Source organism: Rhinocladiella mackenziei (assembly GCF_000835555.1).
Source record: "Rhinocladiella mackenziei CBS 650.93 unplaced genomic scaffold supercont1.3, whole genome shotgun sequence".
Taxonomy (NCBI): Eukaryota; Fungi; Ascomycota; class Eurotiomycetes; order Chaetothyriales; family Herpotrichiellaceae; genus Rhinocladiella; species Rhinocladiella mackenziei.
In genome coordinates, this window is record NW_013550602.1 from 3,677,512 (window position 1) to 3,690,835 (window position 13,324).

Here is a 13,324-nt window from a genome sequence, read left to right on the forward strand (position 1 = left end):
TATGGCTGCCTGGCACCTGCCCGGCATCCCATTCCTCCAGTGTCTATCTTGTCACCCTATATAAAGACATGTCGGATGATCCCGAGTCGTCAGTCTTCTTTTCCTCCACTCAATGGTGCATCGAAGAAAGCTTACTTTGACATACTCGACGACATCGTCTATTCGAAGATCTGGGTATTCCTACCGCTAGCCCTTCAGCAACACCAATCACTGCAGTACATCATGTCTCCAGATCCCAAATCTAACACTTCTTTTGACGCCGCCTCTATTTCTGCCTCTTCACTCATGAGCGAGAAGGAAAGAGCCCAAGCTGAGGGCTCTCAAAGGAAGCCTAAAGAGTCTCTAGTCAAAAGAGTCGTGAAAGGTTCGACAATCAGAATGGGCAGCCTTCTTGTTATCGAGTAAAATGCTAATTTATCCTTCACAGCGATCAAGAACATCGAACCTCCTGAGCCCAGGATCCCAGAGGGCCGACGTGAAACTCTGCCTGCTTGGGCCAGATGAGCATGTCGTCTCGCGCGGCATCCACAATTAACAATCATAATAAGAAATGGCGAGGGGCGTGATCGGCGGCACTGGACTGGTGAGATCCAAAGGGAGAAATCATCCAACAGAGACAGGACATCCCTCGATTTTCTTTGGTCAACGCAAGGCTTGGGCAAAAGGGGGAAAGCGAGGAAAGAAGGCCCTCTGGAGGACATTGATGTCTTGGAAGGCCTGCTAGGAAGGCACTGAAAAGCATTGGCTGGGCGGTCGTTCACCACCTTAGCATCATCTTTCCCAGACCAAAGCCCATTACAGCTACTACAAGCTAAGCTGGCAAGCTGGTAAGGGTTAGGAAACAGGACCTCAGAACCCGGACATACATAACCTAGCTCGTAATTTGCAATCGTTATTCACTAATACCATTCAGGTCATATCTACCAATCGTATCCTTCAATAACCCCCATGTTCCACAATCCTGGCGGACCCATTACACGAGGATTTCGATATTTGCTGTAGGCGCGCACCCAGGAGTCGAAGTCACTCTACCACATTGATACCACCTCCATCAACCGTCCCCAAAATGTTCAGGGGAAGCCGAAGAAAGCACTGGCGAGGTCGGAGGTGCCAGTAACATCATAGTTCAACGCAGAGACGAGTGGCGCATTCTCATAACCAATGTTCTTCATCGTGTGGAGAGACGTCTGTGGGAATATGGTCATCTGTCCAGACTTAACATGTCCCGTGGTGGACTAGCAACGGTCGTCCCCTGGCCCACAGTGGCAGGGGAGGTAGCGGCGTTAGCAATGATGATACCACCTGGCAGGAAGGCGTATTTGTCTTGTTTGATGAGGACAAAGAACCAACCGGAGTCTTGGAGGCGGTGTGGGAGGAGCCCGGTTGTTCAGAAACGAGGTGTTGAACGTGGCTGGATGGCGGCTGGTTTCTCTGCCTCTAGAAGGTCGTTGAAGAGGGTAATGTTGATGTTGTTGGTCTGGTAGACTGGGATGATGTTCTTTGTTGAGTTTGATTGATGTTGAAGCCCAGATAGGAGATTATTGATACTCTGGAGTAAGACGTGTATTGTGATATAGGATCAGCGCGCGCTCGTCTCGAGGGACAGAGAGGATGAAGAAGGAAAAAGGGCTCATGAGGAAGTTGGCCTTTGATATAGAAACGAACCCTCCCTTTTCCCGTCAGTTCAAAAGTCCTCTTCCCCGTGTGAAAAGGGTAGCTGAACTCTTGTCGAGACACCTTCCCGAGATCGGACAGATCTTCGGAATCTACCTGAGCATAGCAGAAAATCCTCAAAATGCTGCATGAATGGTCGATCCAGGATGGCCTCATGGATAGGGTTCTGTAGGTCTTAATCAATACGACGGCGACGATGGATCCAGGGACGTTCCCTTCACCCATCCCGTCCCACGTTTCGGCGTCATTTACAACCTGCATGGTGAGTATTCGCTGCTCAGACGACTTTGTCAGTGTACCTGTACGAGAGTATGTCATTCTGGGTGCCGACCGATCGGAGGAACCTTTTGTACATGTGTTTCTGATTATCACCTTCCGCACCCTGGATATACGGATTTGGGTTGTCGGCTATGGCATCTATTGAGATGATGACCACCATCACGATTCCCGGTCAGGGTGAACTGTCCTTGACGGACTCCACAAACCTTTTGTTCATTCGCTGGGTGAGACCAAGAAGTAACTTCCACCTACTCTCGTTTATATCCATACTCGATTATTTGCAGCAGGATTCCCTCGTACTATCACCGCGGCTCTATCTTTACCCTCTTTCCCACGTGCCCTTTCCTCTGCGTTTCTGTTCATCTTCTTATGCCATGCTAGAACAGATCCGTCACGGCCCCATGACTGGCATCACCGACCAACGCAGCGTACTTCGCGAGAACACCTCGTGTGACCGACGTCTTCGGGGGTGTCCACTCCTTCCTTCGCCTGTCCATCTCCTCATCATCCACGTCCATTGAGATAGTATTCGTCTCGGCATCGATCGTCACCTCATCGCCATCCTTGACCAATGCAATCGGCCCTCCCACCGCGGCCTCAGGGCATACATGCCCGACGATAAACCCGTGCGATGCTCCGGAGTATCTTCCATCTGTGACCAGGGCGACATTGGTCAACTTGGCACCCATAATGGCCCCGCTGGCCTTCAATTGCTCCGGCATCCCGGGGCCCCCTTTGGGCCCTTCATATCTAACGATCAGCACGAGATTTTCTCCCCGTGGGATCTCCCCGCGATTCAACGCCTCATTCAGCTGGACCTCTTTATCAAAACATCTCGCCTTGCCCGTGAATCGGAGCCCTTCTTTGCCTGTGATCTTAGCCACCGCCCCGTCCGGCGCGAAATTCCCGCGCAGAATCTGAATATGTCCCGATCTCTTGATCGGATTGTCCAAGCTCCTGATAATGACTTGGTCGCTCGGGAGACTGGGCCAACGGGCAACGTTCTCCGCGAGCGTCTTACCCGTCACGGTCGGGATGGAGCCGTCCAGCAACCCGGCCGCGATCAGCAATTTCTGAACGCTCGGCACCCCGCCAATCTCATACAGGTCCGCCATATAGTACTTCCCCGAGGGCGCCAGGTCCGCGAGGAAGGGGATCTTATTGCTTACTCGCTGGATGTCGTCCAAGGTCAAATCGACGCCGGCCGTCACTGCCATGGCGAGGAAATGCAGTACGGCATTCGTACTACCGCCCAACGCCATGGTAATGACCAGCGCGTTCTCAAATGACTTCTTCGTCAACAGCTTCGACGGCGTGATGTCCTGTTCGAGGCATGTCCGAATGGTCTCCGCGGCTTTGGCGCACTCGCGCATCTTTGCCGGCGAGCTGGCCGGCGTCGAGCTCGATCCCGGCAGGCTCAACCCCATGGTCTCGATCGCCGTGGCCATCGTGTTGGCCGTGTACATGCCGCCACAGGCTCCGGCGCCCGGACAGGCATGCCGCTCGAGATCCTGGATGATCTCGTCTTTGGTCTTGGACGTATCACCGCCATCATCTGGCTGCCGGAGCGTGTTGAACTTGTATGCGCCAAAGGCCTCGAAGCACGTCGCGATGTTGATCGGCTTGCGCAGCGTCTCCGAGTATCCCTTGTCAATGGTCCCGCCGTAGATCATCAGACTCGGCCGATTATGCCGCGCCATCCCCATGATGCAGCCCGGCATGTTCTTGTCGCAGCCGGGAATCGTGATGTTGGCGTCGTGGGCCTGCGCACACGTCACGGTCTCGACCGAGTCCGCAATGATTTCGCGCGTCTGCAAACTGAATCGCATCCCCTGGTTGCCCATGGTAATGCCATCGCTGACCCCGATCGTGTTGTACTGCCAAGCCAGCATGCCACGGGATGTGATGGCCTTTTTAACTTCTTTGCCCAGGTCCAATAGGTGCATGTTGCACGGGTTACCTTCCCACCAGACACTGGCGACGCCGACGTGCGGGGTGGTCTTCATTGTGAGTGGATCGGGCACCCCTGCTGCATAGAGCATTGCTTGAGCACCGGGGAAGTCATGGTCGCGTGTCAAGTGGGAGGAATACCGGTTAAGCATGGGCTTGTTGTCGATGCCGGTGACTTCGGCGGAGCGAGTGAAGTCCAGGTATCGGGGTTCCTGGAGTCCTTCCGTTTTCGCCATTTTGAATAAATTTAACCTTTCATATATGGAAAGATAGTCGCGAAAGTCAAGCTAACTTATGATAGAATTCTCCCGTCTACACGATGATGGTTCGCTTGTAACTGACTGGGTGAGTGGCCTCCGATGATTTTCCGAAGATGTCGTGTCGAATGTATGTGATCCTTTTCAATGTGTATCCAGTTCCCTTAGATCAATGACCTGAAAAACATTGTACGACGGCCACAAGGACAAAAAAGAATTCCCAAAGAATCAAGCACTCAGAGAAAAGGACGACCTAAAGAAAGAGTCACAGTCACATAGGGAACTGAAGTTTGTTCCCCCACATTGAACAATATACTCCGATTCCCCCCTTGGAGTCGGCGACTATTCCGAACGAGGGGTTTGTTTGGCGTCTCAGCCAATGAGAAGAGCGATGTATCTAAGTCTCTCGCCCATACTTTATTCGACCAAGACTGTTGACCGCAGAAAACACCCTAAGAAGCCTAATAGACCTGCCTTTCAAGCCAAATAGAGACATTTCGACAAGCCCATACGTCACTACGTCATTGTCCACATATGCTCTGCTATTGTACTTTGTCCGTCCAACGATGGAGAGGTATGTGGCTACCAGGCACATACAGTGTCGTATCCATTATCTCCATATTGACGACGCACTTGGCCGAGCATCTAACATCGATTGGAATAGCCAGGGCATCAGGCTGAGATTCAATCTAGGGTTTGGCATCTCCCTATTGTCGTTTGAACGGCTTCTGGAACTGGTTCATTTGTTTCTGTAGTCTTCTGCATTACGAATTCAACGACATCATCCCCGCCTCTTTCGAGATGGCTCTGACAAAGATAGTATTAGTTGGTAGTGCCTTTGGGGGTATACCATCTTCCGACCACTCCTACGTATCTTCCTCCGCATTCGATTGCCTCTTGCATCATAGAAAACCCAACCAGGTGCAGTTTGGGAAATTCCACCGCTACCAAGTTGTCCCAGCAGATGGGTAAACCACATGACAGCGTAGGGCGCTACAATGGTGGCGTGGCCATAAACATCAATCTGATTACCCTTAGCACTACAAGGAGATGAAATGGTGTACAGTAATTGTAGTATGCTGACAAGTGCCCTGACGAAGCTCCATGAGTATGTAATATCTTGGGCCGAATAATTTGTGAATTCCACAGCCGCCGCGGACCGCGTTAGCTTATAGGTCGACATACCCCTTTCTACTACCCTATCGGTAGAGTTGCTGCTAATCGAAGCGACCCTACCATCCAGGGATATGTCATCACTAGCAGGACAGGATTTCGGCAATATCAAAGGCTAATCGTGATAGGAAGCATTATTCTCATCCTGTGTTGGGCAATGGAATTGTGTCTGGGAAATGCTGAACCCTTGAGGCGGTGTGTCTGTTACAGATAGAGAAAGTATATTTCTGTGTCTGCTGGTGCTCGAGTTCGGGTGTAACTTAATGGTCGAGTGAAGCTCCCGTGAATGTTGCAAGTCGGGAGTATGTCAATCCCTGTCTGGCTTTGGGTATAGGCTTCCAATTTTCGTCACGAATCACCACGCAGGGAGCTTCCCGCTCTGGCTGTAGCTCGAAGTGGTTGACATAACAGGCAGGAAAATTTCTTGACCCCTGATCACGCCAATGGTTGGGCGTCACAGTCAGTGTGATGTTTTAGGTGGGAATTTGAGTTTTCAGATCATTTTCAAAATGCAGGCAGTAGAGATTGGTAATGGGTAGCCTCGTGGCGTTCAAGCTGGCGTTGAAATGGCTTGTTGGAGCGACCAATGTGTACGAGTGATTATATCGAGTGTGTTGATGCCTGCGTTGGGATGAATCCATCACGGCTGTCATCGACTTATTAGGCAGCCACCTCCCGATCGACAATCCCGCCTTACCACAAGTCCTTCTTTTGAACTTCCGCGTGACATATGTTTGGAGGCTCGGAAGGCTGTCGATACGCCCTGCCTGTTTCCCTCCTTGAGGTAGAGAACTGCATCATCCAAACAGCCTCATGAAGAAAGACAGAGATCTCCGGTATTTCTCCGAGTTTATGTGTGAAGAAGACGCTGCGCCGCTGCGCCGCTCTGATCGTGTCAGGTGTTTAGCAAGGCTGGCCTATCTCCTGCGGACTCCAAAACGTCTCGATGCAATCGACTTTCCAAGAGTCAAACTTCATACTATACTCTTCCCTTCATCATTCAGATTAGTAAAGTGGGAAAGGTCAATGGGCGAGACATCCCTTCTCCAGAAAGAGCGGCGGAGGATGTTCCCCAGGATGAATACTGGCAAAGGAGCATGGTTTCATCGGCCTTGAGCGCCTTCCCCTCGTGGTGCGACTGTGACTGCCTCGAATCCCTGGACCCCTTGGCTGCAAGGCAATGAACTTCAAGGGCGCAGAGTAGTGTCGGAACAAAACGCCTTCCATCGAGGCGGAGACAGATAACGTCTCGGGATTTACAATATTCTTCCCTTTCTGGTGGTCTAAGGAGTGTCGCAATGCAGGATTCCAAATGTGCTCGCGCAATTAATCTTCGGGAGGAAGGAACGTGTCTCGACTTCGCTAAAAAGGTAAATGTGGTTAGGGAGTGTGAGAGTTCTGGTAGACAGCTGAGCGGGATTCATTCTCTCACGAACTTCTGCAGGCAATTTCGAACTCTGCACCTTTTTTGGGTTCTCGTGGAAAGACGAATGAGAAAAAGGATTCCAAAATTCCTACACATTTAAGTATTTCTTCATCTCTATATTTTGGGGGGGAAAAATTTTTTTTCCCCCTGGTCTTCAGGTCATTTCAAAGATCTGCTTTCCCTTTCGTTCTCTGGTATCATTCCATAGACCCATCAGCAGAAATATACAGTATGAGTGTACCCATAACGGTTCAGCATTCTCTCCCTTTCATCGCCTTCCCCGGCGAATTTCAACTGCAACTTTTCCTGTCCTTCCCCTTTGCAGAAACAGACTGATACAGAGCACAAAAATGCTAAGAGGACATCAAATGTTCATCAATGAGAGACACGAAAGGTAAGAAACAAAGCACGGGCAATAAAAGCAGCAGCCTCGGATTTACCAAATCTCGGGAACATCTCCTCTTGGTGACAAAATCGGCCTCCTATTCGAAATTTTCAAATGACTCTAATTTTCCCCCCCTCATGCCCGATCCGTGGCGACCCTTCGTTGCTATGCGGTGGTAGAATACGACGCGATGTGATGCTTTGACGTAACATGCTTAGTGACCGAGCGAAGGGACCGCAGGAGCGACTGTTGAGTTAGCTATGTCAATATAAGAGGATAAAACAAACTCACCCTCCATAATCGCTGGACCAAAGAGCACGTCACTGTCACTGAGTTTTCCGCCAGTGATGTCGATGATAGTGATGAAAATAAAGACCTGTCCGCCAATGCCTGAGGGGATAGAAACGCTGATTGTACCGCTTGAGATGGTGGCCGCCACGGAGATGACGTTGAGGCCAGAGACGAAGGTCACGAAAATAGTGACAATCTGGCTAAAGTCATGACTCGAGGCACCGAAGTCAGGGATCAAGTTGACGTTGGAACCAGCGAAAGGAGCAGCACAGCTGAGAGAGTCAGTGCGTGCTCGGAGACGTTCAGGGGCTGGAGTCTCCATAGCCATCTCCATGGTAGATTCCGTCGCAGAGGCGGTTTCGGTAGCAGTCTCAGCGGCGGTCTCGGTGGCATTGGCCGCCGCAACATAGTCAGTGACGGTCGCGGTATCAGTGGAGTAAGTGGCCGTCGCACTCGCAACATCAGTGACGGCAGCTTCGACGGCAGAAGTAGCAAAAGAGTCTTCGCCAAAGCAAGGCTGTGCATCAACCTGGAGGCCTGGGAATGCAGTGAATGGCAACGGTGGGTTCTCCGGAGGGCAGGACACGATGAATTGGGCAGCGAGGGTAAAGACGGAATTCGCATCGAGAGACTATTCGTCGGTTCATTAGCATGGGGTCCACCGGGTGGAGAACTAGAACATGACTTACAGTTCCAAAGGGATCGGCGGCACCAATTCCACCAAGGGACGACCTCTGCAGGGACGTGTGAAGAGCCTCAGTTACCATGATGCTCGCGGCGACAGCTAGAATATCCTTTGATCCAACGAAGGGCGCCGCACCGAGGTAGGCGCTGGTGCCGACGCTTTCGAGGATGGCGGACAAAGTCACAAAGCTGGCGACATCGGTGACAGGGAAACTATATTGGCAGGGAGCGACGGGGACAATGCCGGCGGATTGGATAGCGACTTGAAGCAGCTCGACATGGGCCGACTCGTCCGAGGCAATGAATTGCAAATTCAAGAAGAAGTCCTCATCGAAGCCAGCGTCAAGGAAGTGTTGCAAAGTGAACGTGTTAAATGCTTGTTGATAGAACGTGTTTTCGAGATGCTCGAGCTGAATTCACATGTTAGACTTCCGTTCGTCCCCCATAGGATCGGGAGTTAATGGTTGGACTCACCGTCAAGGCAAATTGAAGGATCGTAATGTCAACATCGGAAAAACCAGACCGGGCCTTCAGGTCGACGGGATGAGCCAGCGTCAAGCCAGCAAAGAGAGTGCTCAATGCAGAGAGAGAGAATGCTTTCATTTTGATAGTCGTTGTCTTCGTTCAACAGTTCCGTCGGGAATGGATGGGCAAAAAGGATGGTTTCTGTAACGTGAAAGTGAGTGTGTCCGGCACCAGTCAAATGAATTTGAAGAGCTTGTCAAAAGCCGTAAAGATTGAAAGGAGACCTATCAAAAGTCTCTGGTGAAAGGAATGGAACTGCGAGTGCGGTGGAGCTTGGTGATGGAAAGCGTTCGGAAAGGAAGAGATCGAGGATGGGGGATGAATATATACATAGACGAAGCGTACCAAAGCAGGAACATGAAGATCCGAATAAACGAACTCGGACTCGCTCATCACATTGCCGTGTTAGTTGACTACAAATTATGATACCGGATGTTAGAGGTTTGTCGTTTCAACTCGGCTTATGGTGAGTGTCAGGGAGGAAGGAGCATTGTAGCTTGGCGGTTCTCTGCCGGAATGTGGAAGATCCCGAACATCGATCTTCACGCTAGTTGGTAACGACCTCTGGCAAAAGAAGGCTGAAGCCTCGGACATAAATGTGGCGGCGGGTAGCGAGAGATCTTTGGACCTTGTCGGGTAACTGGGCCAGGACCGTGCGGAGAGGAGAGTCCCGAGTTGGGCAGGATGATGGGAAGGGGGCGCATAAGCGGTTTCTGCTTCTAACCACTGCAATTTGCACGCGACGGCGAAAGGACTGCGAGAATCGTTTGGAGGAACGGTGAGCTGCCGGAAGAAGATAGGCGAGGGTAGCCCTGCGCGTGGCAGCTCTCCGAAAATGTCGAGATTAAACCTTCACATATGCCAAATCAAGGCAAAAAGCACCAGCCACACAGGTGGATGAGACAATCCTATGTCTCTCTGTGACTCCATCCTCCTCAAGTCGCTCGGAGGGTCGAGAAGCCGGACAATGGTGAAGCTGTTACGAGGAGAGCCGAGTGTTTCAAAGCCCTGCGGCAAGACGAAATGCCAAGCCCTAATATCACGTGCCAGGTGCCAAGATGCTTCTGATCGAAGCTTTGCGAGCTAATCTATTTTGGGACAGCATATGACATCAGAACATCTGAATCCAGCTTGTTGGGAGCCCCTTTCCTCCTGTGGTGTTACTTTGCTACGTGACAACCTCCGGGCGTCTTTGAACTTAACCCGATCTTGCCCCTGCCTATTGAAACTCTGTCTCTGCTAATCCCCCCCCCTTCAATTCGAGGAGGTCCTCTGGTTCAGATCCTAGACTGGAGGGAAAAGGGCCATGAATGTATTTTGTAGCACGCCTGATAGCAAAGTTTGTTGGTCTGATGAATGAGGCGCGTGCATTGGGACCAGGTCGATGGGCTATGATGTAGATGCAAATCCAGGGTTGGGGTACATCGAGACACCTGCGGCTTCACACTTCAAGCGACATCTATTGTTCCTCTCCCAAAACTGCATATAACCACCCATCTAGTTTTTCCTCACCTCATCCAAGATGAACAATCGCGGAGCCGGTGCCAATCCAAAAGAGGATTACCTCGACATGGGTGAATTTAGATTTTGCTCTTTCTGCGGGGGACCAGAGAGCTAATCTCCTTCCTTTTCTCTATAGGTCTCGATGCCATGGAGAAGAAGTTCGGAGGTGGTACGTTTTGCGTTTCGACTCTTCTAGGAGCCTGAGAGCCCCGTGTTCCACCATTTTCATTGGAACCTTAGGCGCCAGCATGGGGAGAGACACTGATCTCGACCGATCTCAGGCAAAATTGACCCGGCAAAATCATGGAATATGAATGAAAAGATGACCGACAAGGCACGAGACATGTTTGAAAAGGCCAGATAAGGTACGTTGAAAAGCATCTTTGCATGTCAATGGGGGGAGATACAAGGGGAAAGGTCGGCATTGGGAGGTAATCAACTAGGCATCTCCCAAATCATGGGCGTAACACCTTTCATGGAAAAGGAAAATGGGATCAGTAGCAAAAGGTGTTTGGACGCCAGATGTGGAATTGTGGAGATTGTGGCGTTGTGTATTTATTTCTATCCCCACTGACTGCAAGAGCGAGCCCACGGGATAATTCCTGTACAAAAATATACGGCCCATATAATATCATCATTGGATCTTTCATATGCATACCATCTGTGTCAACACCATGCTTCCCATTTCGTTAACTGGACCTTAAAAAATAGGTTGGGCGTTAGGATCATCAAGCGCCGCCGGGAAACTCATCCGCGTGTCTCATGGTCGGTTCTGCAGCCACCTTGGATCATGAGTCCGGTCTTGAATGTCTAGACTCATGCGCTGTAAAAGTGTCATGATATTCCTCATCGGTAATAACAGGCTGTGGAGTGACCTTTGGATGCGGTTGAGGCCTTCAACTTGCCCCCCAATGTCTCTCCCACGAGGTCACATCGAATGAAGATCCTTTCGGTGTGTGGTCCGGATATCGGTGCAGGAATTCCACGCGATATGTCATTGGTGATTACCTGGCAGGCACGAGGCACGTCAATATATCGGTATACACACCACATAGATCAATGCGATGACAACGTTTCATCCCCGTCAGCACTTTTCCGTTTCGGAGTCCGGATTGAAATCGGCCTGGTCTGCCACTGGTCGGCTATGTGACGTGTCGGAATGGAAATCCGCCACCACTCGGAACAGATTGGGAGGCAATTTGGACCGATGTAACCAATCGCATGGTATTGCATGGTCCAAGAGGATAGCGGCGGTGCTTTTCTTCCGAAGAAGCCTTGGCTTTTTCTGTCATCCCTGCATCAGAACCCAAAAATTTTGCTCGCTTCGCAGACAGCCTACCATATTCCAACCAACACCACCACCACCACCACTACTCCACATTTTGCAGGATTTGCCTAGGTTGATCCAGATGCAGTTTGAAGGCCGATCGAGATTCCAACAAATGGTAATCCCCCGAACGCTCCATCAATGGGATTCCCAAATTTCTCCTGGTACCTTCATTTTCAAGCCGAGGTCTGGCTGGCCGTCCAAATTCGACGATGATCAAAGGTAATTCTCCCGACTGTGGCCCCCAGTTCCACATCCCACATGACAGAACCTGTGCAAGGTCCGAGAACTGCTCGTTCCAGCGGGAGAGGGGGTATTCGGGTAAAATTGAATTGGCGGATAAGATATTCGGGGATCGCAGCCGAAACCAAATCCGTGCTAGATAAGCGGGAATTCAAATTGGAACTGTGGCAGTTTTACTAGGCTTTAGCCAGGGGAATATGGTTGCCGCCTCGTAGTCTCTTGTCCGACTGTCAGCGTGTACACGTCCAGAAAGTGGTTCGTTGGACCAACCTCCATGGGATGTGTGACTAGTCGGAGAGGTCGGCCGACCTCCCAGACGGTCTTGTCCATAACTTCCGGTCGAATCATGGGATCGTTGCCCCATAGGTGGTGAATGGTCTCTCATTCCCGCTTCAATCAGAGTCCCATCCATTGTGATGGACGGTAATCGATTTGCTGAAGCAGAATCTGGTGAAAGTCGTCGAGATGTTTGGACGCTGATGCCAGCGCCAGCGCTGGCACTTCCCATCGGGGCGGCAGCAGCAGCAGCAGCAGCAGGAGGACCACCCCCGACAGAGGGAGGTGGAGCTGAATCATAGGCGCCTGAGGCTGAGGGGGGGAGAGGACTTGGAACCGGGAGTGGGAGTATTATTCGACCGCCAGGGCCCGCGTCGTGTTTGAGTAAACTCGGCGGAGCAAAAGGATGGTCGGTGTCCGTTCCTTCGGAACCGTTGGAAGCTCCAGCGTCCTGTTCGAGAGTTGAGAAGAGCTGCGCCGTGGTCAAAAAGAGGTGGGGAGAGATCTGACATACATGGTCGCGGGCCTCCTCGATTAGAGCCCTTACCTCTGGAGATACCATGGGTAAGATGTCATTGAGCAGAGTTTCATATCTTTGCAACCGCCGGGAGGTGGCTGTCAGGTCTTCGGCTGTTCTAGGAGCGAATATCAGTAGGCGAATGGTAACCGGCTGCGAAAGGGCAGTCACTCACTTCCGTTTCCTCCAGCCTTTGCCGTAGCCGTAGTAGCAGGTGGTCCCAGTATGAAGACATCGGCGACACGCGGGTCGTGAACCATCGCACTTGGTCTTTCGCTCACGACATGGTTCGCAAGCGTGACTGGTACGAGCTCGTTCAGGTTTGTCCCACGGGCCATTATTCGACCGAGATATTGGTAACGATGTACTTTTGGACAAGCTGGGTGGAGGACCAGACAGGGGAGACATACTAGCGTTGACATTCACTGGTCTCATAATTTTCTGGTCGAGGCTTGAGTTGATCCAGGAAATCAAGGTATGAAGGACATCAACGGACAAAATTCAGAGAGCAACTCAGCAGATTGATGGAAGGGCGCGTGCCGAAGGAGCGGTCAAGAAGAGCACCAAGAAAGAAGGAGGATCAGGTAAGATTTCGGGAGATGGCGAGGATGATCCACGGGTAGATGTATCGAGCAAGAAAGTTTATGTGTGTGGCCGACCGCTTGAGGATCGGAAAAGCGGTGGAGAAACAAGTGGTGGGTTAGCATATGGCCGTAAAAGTTGGTGTGGTAGCGCAGGGAGGGAGTGGGCTGTGCCACAAGGTTGGGGGGGAAGGGACAGGACGACTGTTCTTGCTGTAGTGGTGGGAGCAAAA

At 51.2% G+C, this 13,324-nt stretch overlaps 5 protein-coding genes across 5 annotated transcripts; 2 read left to right on the forward strand and 3 right to left on the reverse strand.

Annotated features, from left to right (window-relative positions):
* Nucleotides 1-222: 222 nt before the first annotated feature.
* Nucleotides 223-504, forward strand: Z518_04860 (uncharacterized protein; the record flags this gene model as incomplete). The annotated part of the gene is made up of 2 exons (XM_013418566.1): nt 223-364; nt 428-504. 2 exons carry the CDS (start codon nt 223-225, stop codon nt 502-504), a joined length of 219 nt encoding a protein of 72 aa, XP_013274020.1.
* A 1,826-nt stretch (nt 505-2,330) lies between these two features.
* On the reverse strand, nt 2,331-4,139 carry Z518_04861 (dihydroxy-acid dehydratase; the record flags this gene model as incomplete). Its single annotated transcript, XM_013418567.1, has 1 exon — nt 2,331-4,139. The coding sequence occupies one exon, from the start codon at nt 4,137-4,139 to the stop codon at nt 2,331-2,333; it is 1,809 nt and encodes a 602-aa protein (XP_013274021.1).
* A 3,219-nt stretch (nt 4,140-7,358) lies between these two features.
* Z518_04862 (uncharacterized protein) lies at nt 7,359-8,722 on the reverse strand (the record flags this gene model as incomplete). The annotated part of the gene is made up of 4 exons (XM_013418568.1): nt 7,359-7,390; nt 7,436-8,066; nt 8,125-8,529; nt 8,594-8,722. 4 exons carry the CDS (start codon nt 8,720-8,722, stop codon nt 7,359-7,361), a joined length of 1,197 nt encoding a protein of 398 aa, XP_013274022.1.
* Nucleotides 8,723-10,166: 1,444 nt separating this feature from the next.
* Z518_04863 (uncharacterized protein) lies at nt 10,167-10,511 on the forward strand (the record flags this gene model as incomplete). The annotated part of the gene is made up of 3 exons (XM_013418569.1): nt 10,167-10,218; nt 10,284-10,316; nt 10,429-10,511. 3 exons carry the CDS (start codon nt 10,167-10,169, stop codon nt 10,509-10,511), a joined length of 168 nt encoding a protein of 55 aa, XP_013274023.1.
* A 1,357-nt stretch (nt 10,512-11,868) lies between these two features.
* On the reverse strand, nt 11,869-12,848 carry Z518_04864 (uncharacterized protein; the record flags this gene model as incomplete). Its single annotated transcript, XM_013418570.1, has 3 exons — nt 11,869-12,444; nt 12,508-12,623; nt 12,686-12,848. The coding sequence occupies 3 exons, from the start codon at nt 12,846-12,848 to the stop codon at nt 11,869-11,871; spliced, it is 855 nt and encodes a 284-aa protein (XP_013274024.1).
* Nucleotides 12,849-13,324: the final 476 nt, after the last annotated feature.